At 37.5% G+C, this 22318-nt stretch overlaps 2 protein-coding genes across 4 annotated transcripts; both read left to right on the top strand.

Annotated features, from left to right (window-relative positions):
- Positions 1-987: 987 nt before the first annotated feature.
- Positions 988-14193, top strand: golt1ba (golgi transport 1Ba). Of its 3 annotated transcripts, XM_059326101.1 has the most exons (6): positions 988-1164; positions 2645-2736; positions 4197-4375; positions 5746-5827; positions 6384-6418; positions 10643-14193. In XM_059326101.1, exons 1-5 carry the CDS (start codon positions 1140-1142, stop codon positions 6390-6392), a joined length of 387 nt encoding a protein of 128 aa, XP_059182084.1. In that variant the 5' UTR covers positions 988-1139; the 3' UTR covers positions 6393-6418; positions 10643-14193. The 3 variants fall into 3 exon arrangements, with proteins under 3 accessions (XP_059182084.1, XP_059182085.1, XP_059182083.1); XM_059326102.1 differs by lacking the exons at positions 6384-6418; positions 10643-14193 and adding an exon at positions 8460-8522; XM_059326100.1 differs by lacking the exon at positions 6384-6418 and having other exon boundaries at positions 996-1164.
- Positions 14194-18873: 4680 nt separating this feature from the next.
- On the top strand, positions 18874-22035 carry spx (spexin hormone). Its single transcript, XM_059326103.1, has 6 exons — positions 18874-19309; positions 19559-19642; positions 19762-19819; positions 20152-20214; positions 20343-20429; positions 21815-22035. Exons 1-6 carry the CDS (start codon positions 19304-19306, stop codon positions 21877-21879), a joined length of 363 nt encoding a protein of 120 aa, XP_059182086.1. The 5' UTR covers positions 18874-19303; the 3' UTR covers positions 21880-22035.
- The last annotated feature ends 283 nt before the right edge of the window (positions 22036-22318 follow it).

The following is a 22318-nucleotide window of genomic DNA, read 5'->3' as shown; positions in this document are numbered from 1 at the left end:
CTGCCTCAGGAACTCTCCTCTTGCATCTCTATGCACCAGAGGTGGCCAGTCTCTGTCTGGATACATACAGATAAATCCAGAGCTGCAGTTTTGTACCTCTACAGCCCCTGTCTTATGCGACACAGTATCCAAAAATGAATTAAAACATCAAACCACATAGTTTCAAGCCTTGGTCAACCATGTGAGATGAAAAGTCAGTGTGCAGTATTTGTCGCAAAACATGTGAACTCAATAACACTTCTGACAAGCTTGATTAAAAATAAATAAAAGATAAACTCCAGGTTGTTGTTGTTGTTGTTGTTGTTTTGCATTATCATTATTCTGAGACTCTTATTGCCAAAGGATTAAGGTAACACCAGTGACCAAAAAGTGTAAAAGATTAATAAGAATGATAATAATAATTAATGTGTCCAGGCTATGTATAAGCCAATTAGTTACGTAATAACATGGCCTACATCTAAATGCTTCATGAGCGGACATTTGTGTAAAATGACCTGCAAAATGTGTGGTTCATGTCCTGTTTTTTTCATTTTTTTTATTATTATTGTTGTTGTTCTTTGACTGTGATAAAACGTGCTGAGGAGTTTATTTGTAAATATATAAATAAAAGTCATTTATTTCATTAAGCCAATCTGTTGTGTAATAATGCTGTCTAGGTTTACATTTGAGAGAAATAAATACATTTTAAAACATCTGTTGCTGTGAAATACTCCTGATAGCAAAACGGTGCATAGATTGAACGTGTCCTGCACCGCAGACAAACATTGTTACGATTGGATCAGCGCGATTGACACTGCCGCTGGATTGGATGAATGAGCTGATGAGCCAATGAGCGTTCACGGCTCAGCCAATGAAAGGCGGCGGAGGGCGGGACATACCGTCTTTGCCTTCATCCACCTATGAATAAAATCACGGTACCCCGTCTCCAACTTTGCAACCGTACGTCAAACGTCGCTACGTTGAATGCGACACGGCGCGGCTCCGAAAGGTGACAACGCGAGAAGAAGGCGTGTTTCCGGAAGACGTGGCTGTTGCTGCAGTGGCAGCTGTCATCCAAGTTATTCTGGAGAAGATCTTAAATCTTACTATAATATTTCCTCTACTTCTATTTTATCAACACTCGTTTATTCGGCGTCAAGATGATTTCGCTAACGGACTCCCAGAGTAAGAGCCATTGTGTATTTGAGCATGTTTGTCGGTATCTTCCCTCTCTGTGAAACCGGCTCCGTCTCAGCTGCAGCAGGTTAACTAGCAATTAGCACACATTGCTAGAAAAGTTAGCTTTATGTTATTCTTCCATAGCGAGTCATAACCCGAGGCTCAGATAGCTGACAGCTACTTCCTTCTATTAGATGACTGGCTTTTGGCAAAGCCCTTTTCTTGAAAGTAACATACCGTATAATTCCGTAACGTTACCTCAAATGCTTTGACTAACAGTAGTCCTGTTAGTATAGATTGGACAATGGACGTCTAGTGGAAGCTTCAGTAAATTACAATTAATGTTGTTACTTTCACTTTTTTTTTTTTTTTTAAATATCGACTAGTGCGGGGTGATATGGCCTAAATTTGATATCACGATATTTTCCCCCTTATATATCGTCACCCTGTTAAAATAATTGCCTAGCTCAATTTTTAAAGTTCTGCAGGAAACACAAAAAAACTTAACCAAAAGTGTAACATATAACATTTATTGATCATTTCACTTAAAAAGGATGTAACAAAGGATGGCTATTGGCATATTAATAACACTGTGTAAATTATGTAACTTAAGATAAATAAATGGCTTGGGCAATTTTTTTCAACATAACTTTGTGACTTATGCAAGATATGGTAACACTTTATTTTGAAGGTGTCTACATAAGAGTCACACAAGCCTGTCAGAAACATGACATGACAAGTATCATGAGCATTAATGTTACTTCAAAGTGTCATTAATGTTCATGACACATCCCATGTCATGTTTATGACACGCCCATGTCACTGTTATGTAGTATAGCTTGCCTTGTTAGTGACCTGTCAATCAACGGTAGCCACGCCCCAAATCATATGATTCTTTATCTTCTATTATCATCTAAATGGGGCCATTATTTGAACTATTAACATGAAATTCTCTTGAAGATTTTTACTAGCGATTGAGACAGTAGTGTTGTCCTTAAAAAAAATTCTGAGGTAATAAATCAAGTTTAGAAATTTTTCATTGAAATGAATGGACTGATTTTTTTTGCAGCCATACTTGGCACCCCCTGCTGGAATTTTTGGTAGAATGCAGCTTAAGGCCCCTCCTGGTTTGCCTCCTTGCTCAGACCCGGAGGTTTCCGCCTGGTACAGCTACTGCCATTCGCCACCTCATTGACCAGTTCTCATTATTACTTTTATTCCATTTTCTCTGATAGGAAGTCAGGAAAAGTTAGCAGGGTTCTTTAGTATCTCTCTTGGACAACAAGTTTTGTCTGATTGACCACCCATAACAATTTAGATATCACTTTTTAGGCTATTTCAATATATTCTTCAGTGTTGAAGAGCAATGGCATGCAAGAAAAAATAAAAATAAATGGTGGTCAATCATATTTCAGCTAATGGTGTCCTGCTCTGCCATTTAGTGGAACATTCAGATGAAATAATATAATCTTTCTGTGTCCTGCAGAGATTGGGATGGGATTAACAGGTTTCGGCGTGTTTTTCCTCTTCTTCGGGATGATCCTGTTCTTTGACAAAGCACTCCTGGCTATTGGAAATGTGAGTGTTCCTGCTTCATTGAACTAATGTTAACTTATACATTTTCAATCATTCATCTTGCATGTTCTTAAGTATCCGCAAAATGTTTTGCAATATATTAGCAATGTGCTGTAGTACCTAGATAAATATAATGTGAAACACCACACACTATACCCAACAGCAAAAAGTACATGAGATCAACTGGGTTATGACACCTGGAAAAAGCTCCTCCAGAGGCACAGAACACAAATTCATTGTAGTTGTAGTAGTTGATAAATAAAACTATATTGATATCATTTGAGTGCACCATTAAAGTAGGCAAGTGTTCTTTTAGTGCTCACAAAATTCACCATTTTTCATCACACAGTTGCTTTCTTTTAAAATGTTTGCTTGAACTCAAAAATCACATTCTTGTGCTCACATTTCTTCTTCTTGGACACAAACATTTCGCTTGCACTCAAATAAGTGCTTGGTATTGGTGTATATATTGGTGTATATATTGTCTTATATATATTATATATTATTATTATTATTATTATATTAAATTAAATTGCATCCTTAGTCTTGGTATTAATGCCAGCAGAAACTAGCCTGGCTAACACCAGACTATATCACAAATGAGATATAGTCTGGAGACCACCTGTTCATTTTCCGTAGAGGAGGCGTGGTTTACGATCGTCCAATCATATCAATTATACCAGATGACGTATGTAGAGCGACAGAAATTCGACAAGGAAGCATCGAGGAAGAAGACAACTGATGTTTACATGATGGCGCCGAACGATTATTGCCGTTTGTGCAAGATATATATGAAGGAAGAAGGACACTCCACATATGCAAACTCTTCAGACATATATTTTTCCAAAAAACAACAGGCACATCAGAGAGGTTAGCATTATTAGGAGTGATAGTTGCCCAAGAGGCAATCAATGGCGAGAGGGCCACAACGACCGGGGTCTGGCCAAACCCCATTAGTTTAGCCACTAACGGGGCTAGTTGGTAGATTAGGCATTTGCCAAATCCTGTTGGAAGCAAGGCTAAAACATCCTTTTTGGTGGTGATAAAGGAGTGTAAAGCCAAACGTTGTTCTTCTTTTAAAATTATCTAAACTATCAAGAACACTGTCTACAGCTAGATCAAAAGAGAGCTTCGCGTCTGCTGCAGCCATGTTGGATCCGTAAGCAAACTACAAGCTTCCGTCTGTCGAGTACGCGTCATCATCTTGCCGTCCCTCCCCGTTCTGTGATTGGATCCCAAAAGCAGGGCTAAGAATCGGCCATGGACACCATGCCGCCTGGCAGTTCGAAACAAAATTGAGCGTGCAAGGCAGCATGGATATACCCAGGCTAAGCAGAAACAGGAACTCTAACCAAAATAGACTCTTAACTCAAGATATAGGAAAAGGCGGATGGGCTTCTGTGTTTTCAAAGTACCAATATTTGACGACTCTAATGTTTGTAATGTCCTTTATTTCACTGTAGATCCTGTTCGTTGCTGGACTCGCCTTTGTCATTGGACTGGAGAGGACCTTCCGCTTTTTCTTCCAGAAGCACAAGATGAAGGCCACAGGTTTCTTCCTGGGAGGTGTGTTTGTGGTACTGATTGGCTGGCCCATAATTGGAGTTGTGCTGGAGATCTACGGCTTTTTTCTCTTGTTCAGGTAAGAGGAAAAAAGGGACTGAGAAACTGACCAAATTTATAACGCTCATATTATATGTACAGTGGGGTTAGGAACTACAATGTTCAGCACACCTGCACAGTAGGGTGAGGACCTGTGGGTAGTGCAGTAACCTCCCATTGAAGCTCATCACTGGCAGGGAAATAGTGTGATGATCATGAATATTGCCTGTGGTTATCTTTAGCTGCCACAGGCGAACAGTAGGTTTAATTAATTTCTGTTCAACATACACATACAACTCTGTCCCTCATTTCGAATAAGGAAAAAATCAACCCAAAACATAGAAGGAACGTCAGAGCAGCTGAGGAGGGATATATTGGATTGCATTTATTTCAGTTACAATACCAAGTTTTCTTGAACATAAAATACATTTTCAGAGATGTAATCCTGTAAATTCTACAAGGAACCATCTGTATTATTACAAATATAAATTTTAACATTAAGAAAAGTATTCAGAGATCCAAGATCCACGCCACTCTAAGTGAGCACTGCGTCGCTTTTTGTTGTTGTGTCATAGATGTGACAAGAATCCTGCTTGCAGCTTGATATGATGAATTCATTGCATTTATTTTTTTTGTTCTTATCTCTGAATTCTGAGGAAATGTCTCTTCAAAATTCCTATGCTTTGTCTTATAATGCCGTTTCAAATTGAATATCTGCATCACAGCTATAGTCTCCTGGCATATTAAGCACATGGGTCTTGTGCAGGTTGGAGGGAGAATGAATGCAAATTTTTCAATCCATTCTTCTTTGAATTACCTATTTTCACTGTCCACCTTTCTTTTAGTAGATAACTTGGAACACTCCATTTTCATGCAATCTTTTTTTCCATGCAATCGAGGCTCCTACAGCTGGCAAAGTGTCAATATGCCAACCGCTCCAAAAACGAACGTGAAGTCCTGATGTACCCGTACTGACCCAACCAAAACCCATAGTTAAGAAATAACAGTTCATGGGCCGCCTATTGAGTACCGCTGTTGTACATGTTCAGACCCTTCCTTACACTTGTACTGAACAAAAAAGTGTGAAATAACTGAAAACATGTCTTATATTCTAGTAAGCAAAGGGTGGCTACTTTGAGGAATCTAAAATACAAGACATGTTTTCAGTTATTTCACACTTTTTTTGTTAAGTACATAATTCCATATGTGTTCATTCATAGTTTTGATGCCTTCAGTGAGAATCTACAATGTAAATAGTCATGAAAATAAAGAAAAACGCATTGAATGAGATGGGTGTGTCCAAACTTTTGGCCTGTACTGTATTCTTTATTAGAACTCTGACTAACTTTGCTTTCTCTGTCTTTGTCTCTTCACCTCCCTCGCTCCCTCTTTCACTCTTATCCAATTCAGGGGTTTCTTCCCAGTTGTGGTGGGCTTTATCAGAAGAATACCTGTCCTTGGTTCAATTCTAAACCTGCCCTTCATCAGTGGAGTAAGTATTATCCAGCACTGCAGAAATTCTGAAGCTATCCTTTGTTAACACAGCATTTTTAGAGTCCGAGCCTCGACATCGTCGTCGAGGAACCTATTGAAATTGTAGGAATTATTATTATTATTATTATTCCGATAAATGAATAGCCTTTTTGAAGGCTTTCTCATAGTCAAAAAGTTGTGACATTTTGAACTTATGTCAAGCCTGGTGAAAAATTTTAGTTTTTTTAAAAGTGGTCGACGAAGGGACTTGGCAAATCGGCTCAGTAGCTCCCACTAGAAGATTGGCTGGGTGAGTAATCCACTTGGAGACTGTCTATAAATGTAGTTGGAGATTTATTGAAAAGGAATCAGACTTTACATTGCAAGAATGCTGTGGTAACAAAAACAATAAAGGTGTTTCAGAATTGAAGTTATATCAGGGTCATCTACGCTTTTAACTAAAATGAAAAGTTGGCAGACAGATTTGTGGCTTATGGACATGCGCCTTTCATGCTGATGTGTGGGAAGCTTTGTCTTGAGGTGAATGTCTCTCTGTCTTTGTTTTTTTATTAAAGCCTTCATAAGGCTCTGAGGACAATCAGCAGTCGTGGTCAGTCACTGCCGATTTTCCCTTGCATGCAAAATATTTAATACACTTTACAGTATTCAAAAAACAAGTGTCCCATGATAGAAGGGAAAGCATATTTTATGTATATTAAGGAGACGGCTATGCTTTTAAGAAATTATCTTAATTTATTCATTTGGCTTTAAAGGCACACACTGCAGGTAAAACAATATTTAAAGGCAAATATGAATTCCAAGTTATCTGTTTAATAATACTTTCAATATTTTTGTAGCCTTTTAAAAAATATATATATATTGTATGTGGGAAGTGAATGTTGCAGAGCAGAATTGATCAGTGCATCCTCGCCAAACTGGTCCCGCTGGAAGGTTGATGGCATGGGGACGGCTACGAGGTCAAATTGGTGATAAAGCAGATAAGCTTAATATTTAGTATTAAGTTCGTATTGCTTGATTACTATTTATTGTTATTTTATTGATGCCTCTTTCTATTTCAAATATAATTAATTTAAGAGACATACTTGTAACATGATCTCACAATTTACAGGAAATAATTTCTCTCTGTGAATTAGTTTACTGTTGCTTTGTCTCTAGGTCTCCCTTGCAAAGAGGATCTTGACTTGAATTTGATTTACCTGGTTAAATTAAACAATACAGGACAGCTCCCTTTATTTTGAACTACATTTTTTTAAATACAGTTATAAGTAAGAAATGCATTTCCTGCTGAATTTGCGTGTGAAAGCTGAAATTAATCACAAAATATTTCTAAAAATGCAGAAATATGAAGCTAAAAATGTCAAACTGACAACATTGTTAGGTAATGCAGTTAGGTTTAGACTCTTAAAAGCTAGAATACATTAAAACACAGGGACTTAATGATGCATCGCGAGACGGCTAAAAAATCAACACAAATGTGTGGCATTTTTAAAACTGTTCAAATGAAAAATTAATTGCGATACCCATTTTCAACAGCAGAGGGTGTAATCTACTTTTGATTTCACACATTAACTTGCTAACAGCCAACAGAGGACATGAATGTGCATAGATCTCAGCTTCTGCTGAGAATGATGATATGCTGATCTTCCTGGGAAAAAAAACAGTTGTTTATTATCTGAAGACATTTATGTATTTGTATTATTCATTTTGTTATATTGATGCGGGATTTGTTTTAAAGATCAAAATGTTTTATTTAACATAAAATAAAATTTCTGTTGTAATTTTAAGGACATATGTTGTTTCAGTTTACCTTACACTCAGATAAATAAAAATGGATTCTCTTTAATTTGTTAAAGATAAGAGAACATATATTAAGTCGTTTTTATATATGTATTTATATATATTCAAACATTCGTTGCATAATTTGTCTTTTGTAGTTACACCATATCTCAGAAATGTTGTTTTTTGTCTGAATATTTTGTTATTACTCTTAAGCTCTTTTAGTTATTTTGCTTTCTAGTGGTGTTGAATGAGTATGTCACTGTTGACCTATAACACAAACGATCCAAACAAATTGAAACAAACATTGAATACATTTTTTTTTTGTTTTAAAACTGTTAGAAAGGGGAGATTCTTGGCTTTCTTATATCAGTATTATGTTTGTACTCCAAATATTAAGCAAAATATGTTGAATTACATAGATTTTTTTTTTTATTCAAATGTATCATCCAAACATGTTAACACAAACGCATACACTATAATGTTGACCCTTTGTCACTTACACAAGTTAAGGTTCAACTCCAGTTTGCATGTTCTCCTCGTGTCAGTGTGGGTTCTCTCTGGGTTCTCCGGCTCCCTCCCATCGGCCAAAAACATGCAGCTTAGGTTTAATTGGTGACTCTAAATTGTTGTTGATTGGATGAACGCTAAGCGGAATGTGACGTAGTACTCGACGCCACAACAACGCGCACCATTTTTAAACGCTGGCGAAGTAGCGAGTTGTCACAACAATAATTTTGTCATTCGTCTCTTCTTGTCCATAATCATCGCCACCATGTGCATGAACACAGCGACAAGAAACACAGCAAGCTCCGCTCCTTCCATCTCGGCATCAACTTCCTTATTGTTTACAGATATTGTAACCTGCAAGGCATCCCTGCCAGAGCCGCAGGGTCGTCAGCTGGGAGCCACCCTTTACAGATGTTTCCCCTCTTTGATCCCAGAACATCTCTGTGTGGCGGGGCAGCAATAGGGCCTACGACTGGCCCAAGGATCCTTGGTTCATCCACTTAAGGTCTCTTCTTCTTCATGGTAGAGATTGACCCCAGGATTACGTCTGGCTGTAGTAAAGTGGTGTTTTTTTCCAGTGGAAACTTGAGCCCCTTGTTCGGGTCAACCTTCATCTGCCACTTGCATCCAGGTGTCAGTACAGACTGCTCCTTCTGGGTGATTTTTTCAGTTCCCTGCCTTGTGAAGCAAACCCGCAGTTTGGAGGACGATGGGCTGGATCTGTCGGCTTTAAGCAAGCGTTCCTCCAACACCTCTGACAGTTTTCGGAGCAATTGGTCGTGGCGCCGTCTGTAACGGCCTTTGGTCAAAGCTAATCAATCCATCCATCCATCCATCCATCCATCCATCCATCCATCCATCCATTTTCAGAAATTTCTGAAGAACTGAGGACTAGTATCCAATGCAACATTAAGATCTAACAAGACAAGTACAGAAAGAAGTCCTTTGAGGCATTTAGAAGTCAATTTCTAATTTTCAACAGTGCTGTTTCTGTGCTCTGATGCTCTGAAAATCCTCCTTTAAACTTTTACGTAGCAAGTCACAAAACAGATTTGGCACTGCTTTGTCATTGGTCTTAGAGAAGAACTGAAGGTCTGTAGTTGGCTTTGGAATCCAGCTCACCTAATGTGCCCAGGTGTCTTCAGTCAGGTAACTTGTTGTTGAGTATTTTAATTTCTGCAGATTATTTTTTAATTTGTTCCACATCCTAAAACTCTCCACACTTTCCTACTGAATTTCCAGGAGTGGTGGTATTCCTGGGTGAATGGTTTTCTGCCATTTCTGAGATTTGGAAAACTTTATTGTTCATTAGATTTAACAAAAGACAAAGTTGACCTCTGCAACGAAGCTCTGTGTATCTTTATTTCACCTCTGTCAGCAAAATTAATTGAACACTGCTTTTTCATTTAAAAAAAAATAGTTTCACTCCAAAATTTCTATCATGCTGATGTTACTAGGCCCTTGATGTGTAAAAAATAAATAAAAAAATAATAATAGAAGACACATTTCTGCGTCCTTTAAACAGTAAACTAAGTTATACTTCAAAATTAAAATAGGAACCTGCACTTAGAATTATTGACAAAAAGGGTTTCACATGTGCACAAATTTGCACATTTCTTATGAAACTATGTATAATTTTAGTTAGATACACTACAGTACAACCAAAAATGACCGGGAGTAATTTTGTCTGTTCTGTTAACCTGTGGTGTGTCTCCTTAAGTCATGCATGCTTTCCATTATAAAATGCTTAACCCTTTATCAGGCAAAGAACTATATTTGGTAACTTCAGGTAATATTTCGAGAAAAAAGTTGAAAATTTACTAGATTAAAGTGGCAAATCTACAAGAAAAAAAGTTGCAGATTTAAGAGATTTAAAGTGGCAAATCTGCACGAAAAAAGTGGCAGATTTACGAGAAAAAAGTGGGGGGAAAAGCAACTTTTTTCTCCCAGATTCACCTAAACCTCATAAATCTACGCATTTTTATCTCGTAGATTTGCCACTTTAATCTCGTAAACTTTTTTTCTCAAAATATTATTTTCGTATGTTTTTTTTTTTTTTACACATTCTGGCTGTATGTAATATCCTCCAATATTCTCTAGGGTTGAAATTTGGAATTTGCAAGTATTTCAGGTGCCCTATTAAGGGTTAAAGTGGTGAATCTGGGAGAAAAAAGTAGTTTTTTTCCCCACTTTTTTCTCGTAAACCTGTGACTTTTTTCGCACAGATTTGCCACTCTAAATCTCTTAAATCTGTGACTTTTTTTCTTGTAGATTTGCCACTTCAATCTAGTAAATTTGCAACTTTTTTCTCGATATATTACCTGAAGTTACCAATTATATTTCTTTGCCTGATAAAGGGTTAAGGACAGTGGGCAGAACAGTGCAGTCCAGGCATGGGTTTATTCCACACTAACACTTTGCATTTCATCGAAAGCTTCCAGGTATGTTTGTCAGATCATGCAAATGAGAGAAGCTGAAAATCAATCAGAAGACAAATCACTAACAAGGTTTCTATTTTTTCTTTCAGTACGTGGACAAAGTGGGCGAGAGCAACACCATGGTATAACAGGGACTGTTTGTACCCAGAGAACGCTGTTTTAGTACAGCAGGTTTTATAAAGCAACAATATCGCCCATCGGACTGATACACATTCAGATTCCTCCCCACTCCAGCAGGCAAAGACTGCTTTCTGTCCATCTGCAATATCAGTGGTCAGTGCTACCAATCAAAGTTTCTTTGGAGTGTCGCCCAACCAGTCTGTTACCGAATGGAGTTACTAAGGTCACTACAAAAAAATATTTCCAATTCTATTGATCCGTTGATCATTGAATGCATATTGAATCAGAAAACGGAGGATGGAAGACTCGCAAAGCACCATTGACTCTGTCTACGTGAATATGGATGAAACAAACTAAATCCCTGTCCCTCAACAAGGATAAGGAGTCAGACGTCAGTTTGCCATTTTGCCACATTCTGTGCCTGTGCTTCTACTTTATTTGGACAAAAGCTTTTAAGCTCAGAATTTTGTCTTATTACAGTAATTCTGTGACACTTTATTTTTGCGTGTCTATTGTAATATTTTCTCTTTGTTACATGTCATTTTGTTTATGGTTGGCCAATGAGTACTTCAGTATAAATTATTTTTTAAATGATAAGTGCTTTACTTCATGGAACGTGAGTTAGTGTAATGTCATACTAGTATTTGTTACTATTATTATTACAACTGTTAAAGTCTGGTCACACCAGAAAATGGCAACACCTAATTCATCATGATATGTGGATGATGAAGTTAATTAAAGTGATGTTAAAATATTTAGTAATGTGGTGACTAGTCGTCACATTAAATGGGGCAGTGCAGCAATTCGCAGCAGAGTTGTGTGGCGAATGGGGACTCTCACTTGAATAACCTGTGTGACGCGTTGTTCAAACCCTGCTGGAGTACAAGTAGACTTAATATTTCACCTTTATTTTGTTTTGTCAGGGTGTCTATACAGACAGGGGGACTATGTGTTGGAGCTTGCTGCAGGAAACATACTGTCAAAACCCAGAATTATTCTAATGAGTTGTTACTTAACCCCTTAGCGATTTCCCCCTTTTTATAGAAAGTTGTTGGGCAGTGGATTTTTAGGGGGAGATAGCAGGTCAATAGTAGATGCCATATAGAGCTGGTGGACATCTGAAAGCTGGAACCTAAAGATTAATTTTATTTGCATTCCAGCACTGTATGTTAAGTTGTTCTTGTCATACATCTGTAATATATATAATTTAATTAATCATAACTAAAGATATTAAGTTAATGTTCAACTATGTCCCATAACTTGTTACAGCAGTTTTTTTTCTGTTGAGACCATTTGTTCAACATATATACTGCTGAGCAGATGCAGGCCATTTTTTTTAAATATTGAGAATGGATAAAAATGGTCGAAAAACACTCCGGAATATTACATCCATACACCAAGACCTTTGGAACAACATAGAAGAATCCAAGCTAAGATTGTTGATGGTTTCAAAAACTTGAGACATTTTGGAGATTTCTGTATTTTCGGTGATTGGATTACGACCACTTCCCATCTTTAAACTGCTGAGAACCCCCTTATTGTCAACATACCCAGGAAAGTGTTACAGCTTCTGGATGCTCTAGGTCTCTAGTTTGTGGATGTAAAGTTTCATGAGGCTGTGATTATCCTAGAAGTCACAGCAGCTCATTTTAAGTCAGGTCATTGCTTGTGTTTTGTTTTCCCCTTATAGCTTTTTAAACTTTCTGTTCTCTCACCAACTCACTGGTTACATGATTGCCTCAGCATGATGTGGAGCTGTGTTTCTTCAACAGTTGAGTATGCTTTGACTTTTATGTCTCATACGGATGCTTTTTTTCCCCAATCATCCCATGCGACGCCAACTACTGCAGACCACGCACTACCCCCTCCCGAATGAAAGGGATTACTTGTGTTTTACCAACTGCCAAATTAAATTTTAATGCAGCCTGAGGCTAGTAAGCAAACTACTATAGCTGGAAAGCTAACACCTAACACACAGCCAGGAACATGCTAGCAGTACACTGCAAAAAAGCCAACTTATATTATTTTTTGGCCTAAAACCGCGATTTAAGTTGGTAAAACTTGGAAATATAAATTATTGACATTTAGGGCAATAATGTAAGTTAGCACAACAAAGGAAGCCAGTTGTCTGCTCAAAAACAAGTTTGTGAGTTGTTGTTACTTATTTCTTTAAGTTGGGGTTCAAAACAAGGGACAATAGTTCTGCTAACTCTTATTTCTTTGTTGTGAAATTCGGTCATAAGCAAAAGCTAGCGGCTAACTGATGCTAGCAGCTAACTGATGCTAGCGGCGCTGCTTGTTACAGCTACAAGAGTAGCCATTAGCGTATCAATGCTAGCTCAAAATTGTGGTCGCAACATTAGCTGACATTCATAGCGGCGTTACAATCGTGCCAATTCAGCACATTGCAGAAGTTAGCAGAAGTAAGGATTAAAAGTTATTACAATGTAAAATTATAAGTTAGTACTTAGTTATAAGTTTGACAAAAATCTGAATTCAGAGTTGAGCCAACTCCAAAACAAAACTTAAAATATTTAGTTTAACTGTCCAACTTAAAATTTTATCGAAGTTTGTTGCCTTGAAATTTTGAGTTCACCCAACTTTTATTTTTTTGCAGTGTAGTCAGTCACAAAAGTTCTCTTGCTGGTTTGCTCACTGTCAGTAGCAAGCTTGGTAGCTCAATCGGCATCTCAACAGAAAGTACTGAAGGTTCAGTTTATTCAAAAACATATTTTTATCATCATATTCTGCCTCATAACCTTCTTTCAACCTACAAAAAGCACTTGAATCAAGAAAACATTTTTCAGAAGTTGTAATGGATTATGTGAGCAGCATGTTGAATTTAATAGCACACTGCAATGGACCAGTGGGCTGCCTTTAAGACAGAAAACTGTTCTAAAATATATGGTATGTTGTGGGAAAATAGTAATATAAAAGCTACATCATATTAGCCAAACCCATTAAAGTAAGTAATAAAAATATTAATATAAAAAGTACCCTATAATGGACTAAAAAACATTTAAAACACTGGTATGATCCTGATATCTCGCTCATAGAATGTATTGTTTATTCAGACATTATTTCAGCGGTTTCAAGCTTTTCAGTTTTTGTGGAAACAAATTAACCCTTTCCAAACATGAAAACTTGCACACTAAAGCACCTACAGCTTTATTTATCATTGGACCTATAACTTTTAATATCTAAATGAGCATTAGTTTTATTCTTGAGGAAAAGCTAGAGTTATCTTCTCATTCATGTCATTTTAGTGTCCTTGAGCTCCAAATGGTCAACTTGTCCTGTTTTTCCTTATTCCTTTCTGTTTCTTCTTTTTTTTTTTTTTTTGTTGAGAAACACATTTCTGCATTGCAGACATCAACCCCCACAACCCAGAAACTGAAAAAATGTGGGTCTTTGTGTCCAAAGTACCACCAAAATTAAAGTTACCTGTGAAATTTCAATGTTTTGCTGTACGTGATTTTGTAAATATACTTTGTAGGTTTGGTTTGTACCTGCCATTGAAGTCGTTTCTGTTCATTTATTTCTCTCTTTTCATGACTCATTACATACACTGAAAATTGGATTCACATCCACATACTAGATATGTTTACATACTGCAGAAGTAAACTTAGAAAAAAAGCATATGTACATCATGTGACATAAACACCTTAGAATATATTGAAAATCTGAGAATATATATTAAAAGCTTCGGTTAAAACCTTCAATATATATTCTCAGGTTCCAATATGTATTCTCAAGTTTCAATATATATATATATATATAATGTGTATATATATAATATATATGTAGGGGGAAGGTTAATACCTTCATACCACCAGTACATTCTACTGACGGGGAGAATCTATAAACTCTAGAGAACAACTCACTTACTTTTGCCACTTATCTGTATCTGAAAAGTACCAGACATTTACCATTTGGTATTGATAGTTAGGTACTCCAGAATAAACTAATGCTTTTGGTTACCCCTAACCTTTTCATTAGCACTATCGAGTCCAACTTTCCAGTTGAAAACAAAATCTAATGGTCAAATAGGCATAAAATGTACATAGTTTAAGCAACTACAATTAAATCAGGAGAGACTTTGGGCGCTTTCACACCTATCTCGTTTGGTCCGGACTTTAGGACTTTTCAGTTTGATCCGAACCTAAATTCCAGGTGTGAAAGGTGCCGTGGTCCACGGTCCGCACCAAAGGACCAAAGTTTGGTCCAACCAAAAGAGGTGGTCTCGGTCCGGACCAAACCAACCAAGGTCCGAACCTTTTGCAGTGTGAAAACAACTTTTTTTATAGTTCGTACGTTCGTATCAATGACAGGAAGTGTTTTTCTTCTTCTGCTCTCTAATTACGGTACAGGAAGTTACGTCATGCCGTACATAATCAGCCGTTACAGCAAAACACAATTAGCCTAGCAGATAAAAAAAAAATATATGACAAAATGAGCTGCGGCAGTACATGGGGAGGTGAGGAGATTAGATGCCTGATTGAAATCTGTTCGGAGGACTTCATAAAGAGCCAACTGGAGAAAACATGTAAAAATAACAAGACTTTCAACTTGTTTTCTGAGAGGATGAGAGAGCGAGGTTTTGAGAGGACAGGTGAGCAGTGCCACCTAAAGGTGAAGAAACTGCGCCAGCAGTACACAAAGACTTGTGATGCTATGAGAAAAATCGGTGCATCTACAAATGAGAGATACAAATGTCCCTTCTTCAACAAGCTTGATAGCATCCTGGGTACTCGCCCGACAAGAACACGGACCTTGGTTCGGACTTTCAGGTGTGAAAACGCCCTTAATAGATACCATAAAGTGCTTAGAGAGAATATTGGATTATTATAACAGATGATATGTGATGATTGTAACAAATTACGTCATCATTTTAGAAGATGAGATAATTTAGTCTGGTGTTTAGGCTGTCTTCAAAAAATCCATAATCTGCTAGAAGATAAAGCCTAATGACCAACGTACAGATAAAAGAGGTTAGTCATGAAAACAAATAATTGAGGGTAGAGAAGAGAACAGTGAACCAAGATGTGTGTGCTAATGAAAAGAAAACATACTGCAAGCAGCGTATTCTAAATGGAAACAGAAAATCAGTCACGAAAATGACTCAACAATAAAGCATGTTATGGTTATTCTTTCGTGATGTCAAGCTAGACCCATGAATGCAGTGCAATTAGTGAGGCCATGACGGATCAGTGCGATGAGGTCACAAAGGACTATTGCAGTAAAACAATGGTCATGATAGACTAGAGCAATGACAGAGGATATGGCTGACCAATGATTGAAGGCATCCTGAAAGTGTAATGAGAGAGAAGTTGCCTACAACTTAAGTGCAATGACTGATATCAACTTGAAAAAATTCAAATATGTGAAGTTTCGATAGACCAGTGTAACGAGAGAAGTCAACCTGGGATTTCTGCAATGAGAGGTCATGTTAAACCAGTACAATGAGTGATGGTAACTTTGAATATCTGAAATGAGTGTGGTCATGATAGACCAGCATCTATCTATAAAGCAAGAAGCTTCTGTGAGTGTGTGTGTGTGTCTAGGTCAAATCTCACTGACCGTTAGTCAGACTGACCTAAGATTTCGTATGTGGCTTGCGCATGGCACGAAAGTGTGCATCCTCGATTTTGAAGATTTCTGAATTCATTTTTCAAAATATCATTATTTACGTTGGACGTGTTGCACTGTTTCCGATCAGACGTCTTTTAGGGGAGCTCCGCCCCATTGTGTGATAGGCGTACACCTGGTCAGTAACCCAATTCACTCTGGATTTCCACGCCTGACTCATCTCATGTGTAAAGCCTGATTTCCACCGGGCACGTTACAGCAGCGGAACTGCAGCGACGCGGTCGCCGTTGCAAATCGCTGCCAGTCTAATCAATGAGAGCATTTCCACCGGGCGCGCTGCGAACATTACAGCAACGTCTCAGCCGCGGCTCTCCGTGAGCATTAGCTAGCACTTCTATTTTCTCCGCGAGCCGATGCTAAACCGCGTAAATCTCAACAGAGCAGATCGCACCAGACAGTTCAATGTGTATGTGCTGGATGATGTGCGTACCTTATGGAAGGTAAGTGTTTTATGGAGTTGCAGACGTTGTAGAGGTCTGCATGTAATGTGCAAATTCTGTTATTCTCGATTAGCATGCTAAGCGGAGATTTAGCTTTATTCACTTCTTATGTTGCATTACTATGTATTTCAGGTATGACATTCATGTTGCTTAGCATAATCATTTGATATGAGATACGTACATGCAATATAGTATATCAGCTAACTGGGTTCATGTTAATGTACTTTTAGTGCAGCATACTGCGCAATGTGCTATCTCACGATTAGCATGCTAACAAATACAGACTTCCTACGGGCACTGCACTAGTGTCATCTAAAACATACAATGCATGCAATGAGTGACGTTACTTTAGACCATGTGCCATGTAAAGAGTATGAAATAGAACAATATAATAGCACAATATAATCAAAATAGAGTATCAAAAACAAATTGTACCACCACCAATTACATACAGGACACTAGAGAATTAGGACTATTAAAATGTGTGATTTGCAAGTATAGTGTTAATCTGCACTGAAAGTTTTGTTTGTTTGTAATGGAGAGAGTGAGAGGGAGGGGCATGTCTTGAACGGCTCAGTTTTATTTTATACAGTCTATGGTTTTAACCCTGCTTGGCACTTGCGGTCTAGAGAGGGAGCGAGACGGGAGAGAGTAGAGCTCAAATAAACTTGACAAATTAACTTTTCAAGAAGTTATTTAGTTCGGTTAATTCGTCCAAAAGATTTGTTTGTTTTTTAAAGAATCGTTCGCAATACATAACTAATCTTCAGTATAGTGTTAACTTCAGAATGAATGAACAAGGTGTGGGCAGAGGATGAGCAATGGCCCGGTTGTTGCAGGAAGGTAGTTGAATTGCTTTGATTGGAAGCAGATGAAGCCATCCTAAATGAATGCCCTGAACAGTTCTGAAGGAATAGGTTTCTTTTGGTGAGCATTATTTTTTTAAATGATAGCTAAACATGCACCTCCACATTAGAAAGGCCAGCTAAGCAATGAAATATTTAAATTGGAAAAAATGGCGATCAGATTACCTGCATAGAATGTCCTGAGTAGCAGGTGAGGCTACCGGAGCAGGAGAAGTGGGAGAATGTTTCTCCTCTTGCTGGGGAATCGGGCATGGCTGTTACTACAAACAAGAGACTGGAAGAGGTACATTCATGAATGTTTGTCATTTGTGATTATTAGCACTGAAATCACGTCCGGAAACAATGAAGTAGAACAGATTAAACTGCGCAGCAGTGTCGATAAGCTATTGGATATGTGATCAGCTGATGAGAGCATCTGATAATGTGATTAACAGCCCCGGACAATGACAGCAAGGAATATGAGTGAGCATGTTTGAGGAGTGAATGCTGAATGTATGAGAATAAAACCACGCCAAAGCATTGTCTTCCTCAATGAAATTCCGCTAGAGCTTAATTTATCGGTAACGCTTTATATTAAGGTCCTTGTAATAACCTTTAATTAACAAGTAATAAGGCCCTTGTAAGTCCTTACAAGATGCTTATTAACATTATTGTGTGTTTATAAGCTTATATAAGTGTTAATAATGGCATTATAAACACCCATGACCCACCCATTATGTCTTTGCCATGCCTTTATTAATCTTATTTTGTTTGTTTATTGATATTAAAATATACATTATTGCTCATCTATTATAAGTTTACTATGAGTTAACTATGCTTTTTGCACCTACCGGATCTAAAGCGAGAACAATGCCTTATTACTTGTTAATTAATGGTATTATAAAGCGTTACCAATTTGTCTGCCTTTTTACATATAATTAAGTGCTTAGATGCATACCTGTAGTTTACTTTATATCTACACCAATTCCACAATAACAATTTTTGATTAAAAACATGCAGCTTTTGCATGACAGTATAATAAACCAATGTACAACAGTATTGAGTTCACTCTTTACTGGGGAAGTAGAGATGGGGGGTCTTGGCTGTCTTGTGTCTAGGGGGATGATCTGACAGGTAATGGTACTGCTAAAGACTGATATAATTGACAGAATAAAATTGTGCTCACAGTTTCACTCACTCATGTAGGCTTTGGTTAACTACATTTATAATTGAAACTGTGGCCTTTTGATTCAGTTCTCATTTAGCCATGATCTGCTCCAATGAGCAAGGTGCAAACATATTAATATTCCTTCAAAGTATGGAATATTACTGCTCGTATCGACAGTGGCAACATCAGAACCAATCCACATCTGCAGCTCCAACATGCGTAATTTTGAAAAACTACACAGGAAGCTGAATATGCTAATAGAAGCTGGTTAAATTCAGAATTACAGCTCCCAATGAAAGGATCTGAATCGATCTATGGCTCTGCTCATTTACTCTCATCACCGCCCCTGTTTCAACAAATTGGCGTGACCTATTGTTGCTGGCATCATGAAGGATCGAAGAGCACAGAGGTTTCCCCCATCCCAGAGGATATAAATACAGGCAAAGGGATCACCACCGGCAAGTATCCAGAGCATTTTGCTCTCTTATCCTCTCTGCTGGATATCAGGCTCGCAGGATCTCTGACACCATGAAAGTAAGTGGGCTACAATGCGTGAAATGTTTGAGTTTAATTAGATGAAGAAACTCAGGAATTCTTAGAAGCCCTAGATTTCTGGCAAGTTAGTTAGTACCCGTAATGCCTGGGGAAACTATTATTTATGCGTGTGCCTTTTACCTAGACTACACTTCAAAAAACATGTCAGATTCAGTCTTTCTCTGAAGGGTTTTGTAGCGTTACAAATTCTGAATGAAATATTTGTTTCTTTTCCCTTATCTCTCACAGGGTTTGAGGGCAATCACATTAACTTATGTACTCACGCTTTTACTGCTGGCATCATTCATATCGCAGTCATGGAGTGCACCAAGGGTAAAAATGATCACTTCTCTATAGTTTAAGATCTGAAAATGACCAATAGTCAATTGAAGGGCAGGATTAAAAAGCAAAAGCATAAAATGCAGTTTTAAGATTTGCTTTCTTCTTTAAAGGGCTCGTTCCAACGGAGAAACTGGACCCCACAGGCTATGCTGTACCTCAAGGGCACTCGTATGTATTTTCCCTGATGATCCCATGTCTGTATGGAAAGTGTTCAGTATTAAATTAATTGATAGGATTATCTGAAATAGTAATTTCAAATGCAATTGTGGCATTTTATCACCCCAAAGTTTTATTTCATAATGCCAGTTCTTTGTCAACCAATTAAGACAAACATGCATGATTTTTTTTAAGACTTAACTGATTAACCTGTAGCCCTTTAGTATTATTTTTTTACTTCACAATGCCTTGTTTATTAATTTAAAAACTTGGTCTCCATATTGCTCTAGATCTGTTTCCAAAAGCATGTGTTGGATGCACCTTTTCTTTTCTTTTTTCTCTAGAGGGACGAAGGTTCATCTCAGAGGACCGAAAAGAAGGGGATGTTTATGACACGTTACACTTAGGTACAATGAATGTTACTTAAAAGTAAAGTTTAATACATGTGTTAACCTTTTTTTTAGGCTACAGGAAATATCATCAAGATCTTTATCCCATGTAGTGTACAGATATTGCAGTGTTTTTTAATTGTCAGAAACCCGCAGTAAGAATACAGAGAAGCTGAGCATGGATCAGGCAGCCACCGTCCTGCTGAACCTCCTGCAGCAGACCAGAGAAGGAGGTGAGATGGTTTCAGTGGTGTGTGTGTGTGTGTGTGTGTGTGTGTGTGTGTGTGTGTGTGTGTGTGTGTGTATCCAATGAAATATGAGCCTGCTGCTACTTCTCAAGTGATTTAATACCGCAGTTAACATTCTCATGATGACTTTATGGTCCGAATGGTTAGTTTTAGTTTTCTTCAGCATGACAGTCAATGGACAGTCTTTTTGTAAATTATTTAGAGTAATATAGTAGATAAAGCAGGATGTGGCTGCCACATGATTGACATGACACTAATTAGATCTTTTACCCTTTCAAAGTTTGTTTTCACTTCATCAGAGTTAACTGGAACATTTTGATCAAAATCATTTCCAAATTTTGCCTGCTAATAATTTTAGCTAGCGCTATTGTTAGCTGATGATGTAGTGTCATGTAAGCCTATATTTTTACCAAGTTGGTGACTGTTAAAATGCCAGACTCAAGGCTTCAAAATCAGATTCCACATCAATAGGTGATGTCACAGAGACTATGCCCACTATTATTATACAGTCAGTGGTTAGGCCATATTAAACTGCTTGCACGCAGAGGGGACCGGGCTTTCTCTGTCGCTGCTCCCAACCTTTGGAACATTTTACCTTTGCACATCAGGCAGGCCTCCTCACTGTCCGCTTTTAAAAGAAATCTTAAAACCCATTTTATTCACTGGCTTTTAACTCAACATGAGCCTTTGCTCTGTTTTATTTTTTGTTTTTATTTGTTCTTTGTGGGGTTTTTTTAAATGAAGATTAATTTTAAAACCCACTTTTATTTACTGTTTTTTTGTTGTTGTTGTTGTTGTTGTTTTACCCAGCATGAGACTCGCTTTGTTTTAGTTGTTTTTGCTTGTTCTTTGTTTTTACTGTTTTTATTGTTGGTCTGTCCTGCCATGTACAGCACTTTGTATCAGCTAACACTGTCTTAAAGGGCTCTATAAATAAAGTTGATTTGATTTGATTTGATTTGCACAGACAACCCAAACACCAGTTTTTTTTTGGGTCAGGACACACTAATATAGTAATATTGGTCACACACCATCACTGGATAACTAATCTACATGTTAGTGTTCACAGTTTGTATGATGTTTTAATGGTTTTAAACACAAGAAAACAAATACCTGAGAAAGGTTTCCGACACATTTTTGACAGGTGAAAGAGGCACAGGATTCCCACAATTAGAAATCAAATTTATAGTTAATACTTGAAAATGAAATTCAATTCCATGTCTAATTTTAAGTTAAAAAAAAAAAATCAATAAAAGGGTCGCTTAATCTACTGACCTTTAAAGACATTTAAGGAATTCACATGCATGATTATATAATTTGCTCTGTCTTTGTCTCAAAGCTTATATTTCTATTCTTTTTCTGTCATTTAGCTGATGAAAACCCAGATGAAGTGTATTTCCAGGAGCTGCCAGTATGGAAGAGAGAATACTTCTGATCATCTTTCATACAAGCTGCCAGACAATAACGTCCTGGTTTTTGAATCGAAGGTGTTCAGTTCTGTGTGTGGGACAAGAACAGTTGCTTTGTAAATATGAATTCTCTGACTATGTTTCAAATGTGATGTTTTAATAAAAAGTTTCAATTCATAGCACTCTTGGTCTGAGACTCTGACTTTTTTTGAGGAAATATTGAGAGAAACATTACACTTTTGTGGTCTGTGCAGTGTTTTCTCTGAGAAAAGATTCCTTGGTGTTTTATAACAGGGTAAAGGAAAGATGCATGTTACATATGACCAAAACACCTAATTTCTTGATGGGCCTTGTGGTACAATGTATATATCTGTCATTAAGAAGAGTTAGGCTGCTGATAATATTAGATTGCATTATAATAAACTGTATGTTATCTGCATAGCAATTAACCCATAAGAACCCATG

The sequence above is a fragment of the Centropristis striata genome, chromosome 22 (genome assembly GCF_030273125.1).
Source record: "Centropristis striata isolate RG_2023a ecotype Rhode Island chromosome 22, C.striata_1.0, whole genome shotgun sequence".
Taxonomy (NCBI): Eukaryota; Metazoa; Chordata; class Actinopteri; order Perciformes; family Serranidae; genus Centropristis; species Centropristis striata.
This window is presented reverse-complemented; position numbering and strand designations above follow the sequence as displayed.

Bases quoted from the DNA above. Each gene is read 5' to 3' on its own strand.
- golt1ba (XM_059326100.1), top strand. From the start codon at position 1,140: ATGATTTCGCTAACGGACTCCCAGA. The intron at 1,165-2,644 runs GTAAGAGCCATT...TGTGTCCTGCAG, and splicing joins TTCGCTAACGGACTCCCAGA to AGATTGGGATGGGATTAACA. The intron at 2,737-4,196 runs GTGAGTGTTCCT...ATTTCACTGTAG, and splicing joins CACTCCTGGCTATTGGAAAT to ATCCTGTTCGTTGCTGGACT.
- spx (XM_059326103.1), top strand. The intron at 19,643-19,761 runs GTAAAAATGATC...TCTTCTTTAAAG, and splicing joins AGTCATGGAGTGCACCAAGG to GGCTCGTTCCAACGGAGAAA. The intron at 20,215-20,342 runs GTACAATGAATG...TTTAATTGTCAG, and splicing joins TTATGACACGTTACACTTAG to AAACCCGCAGTAAGAATACA.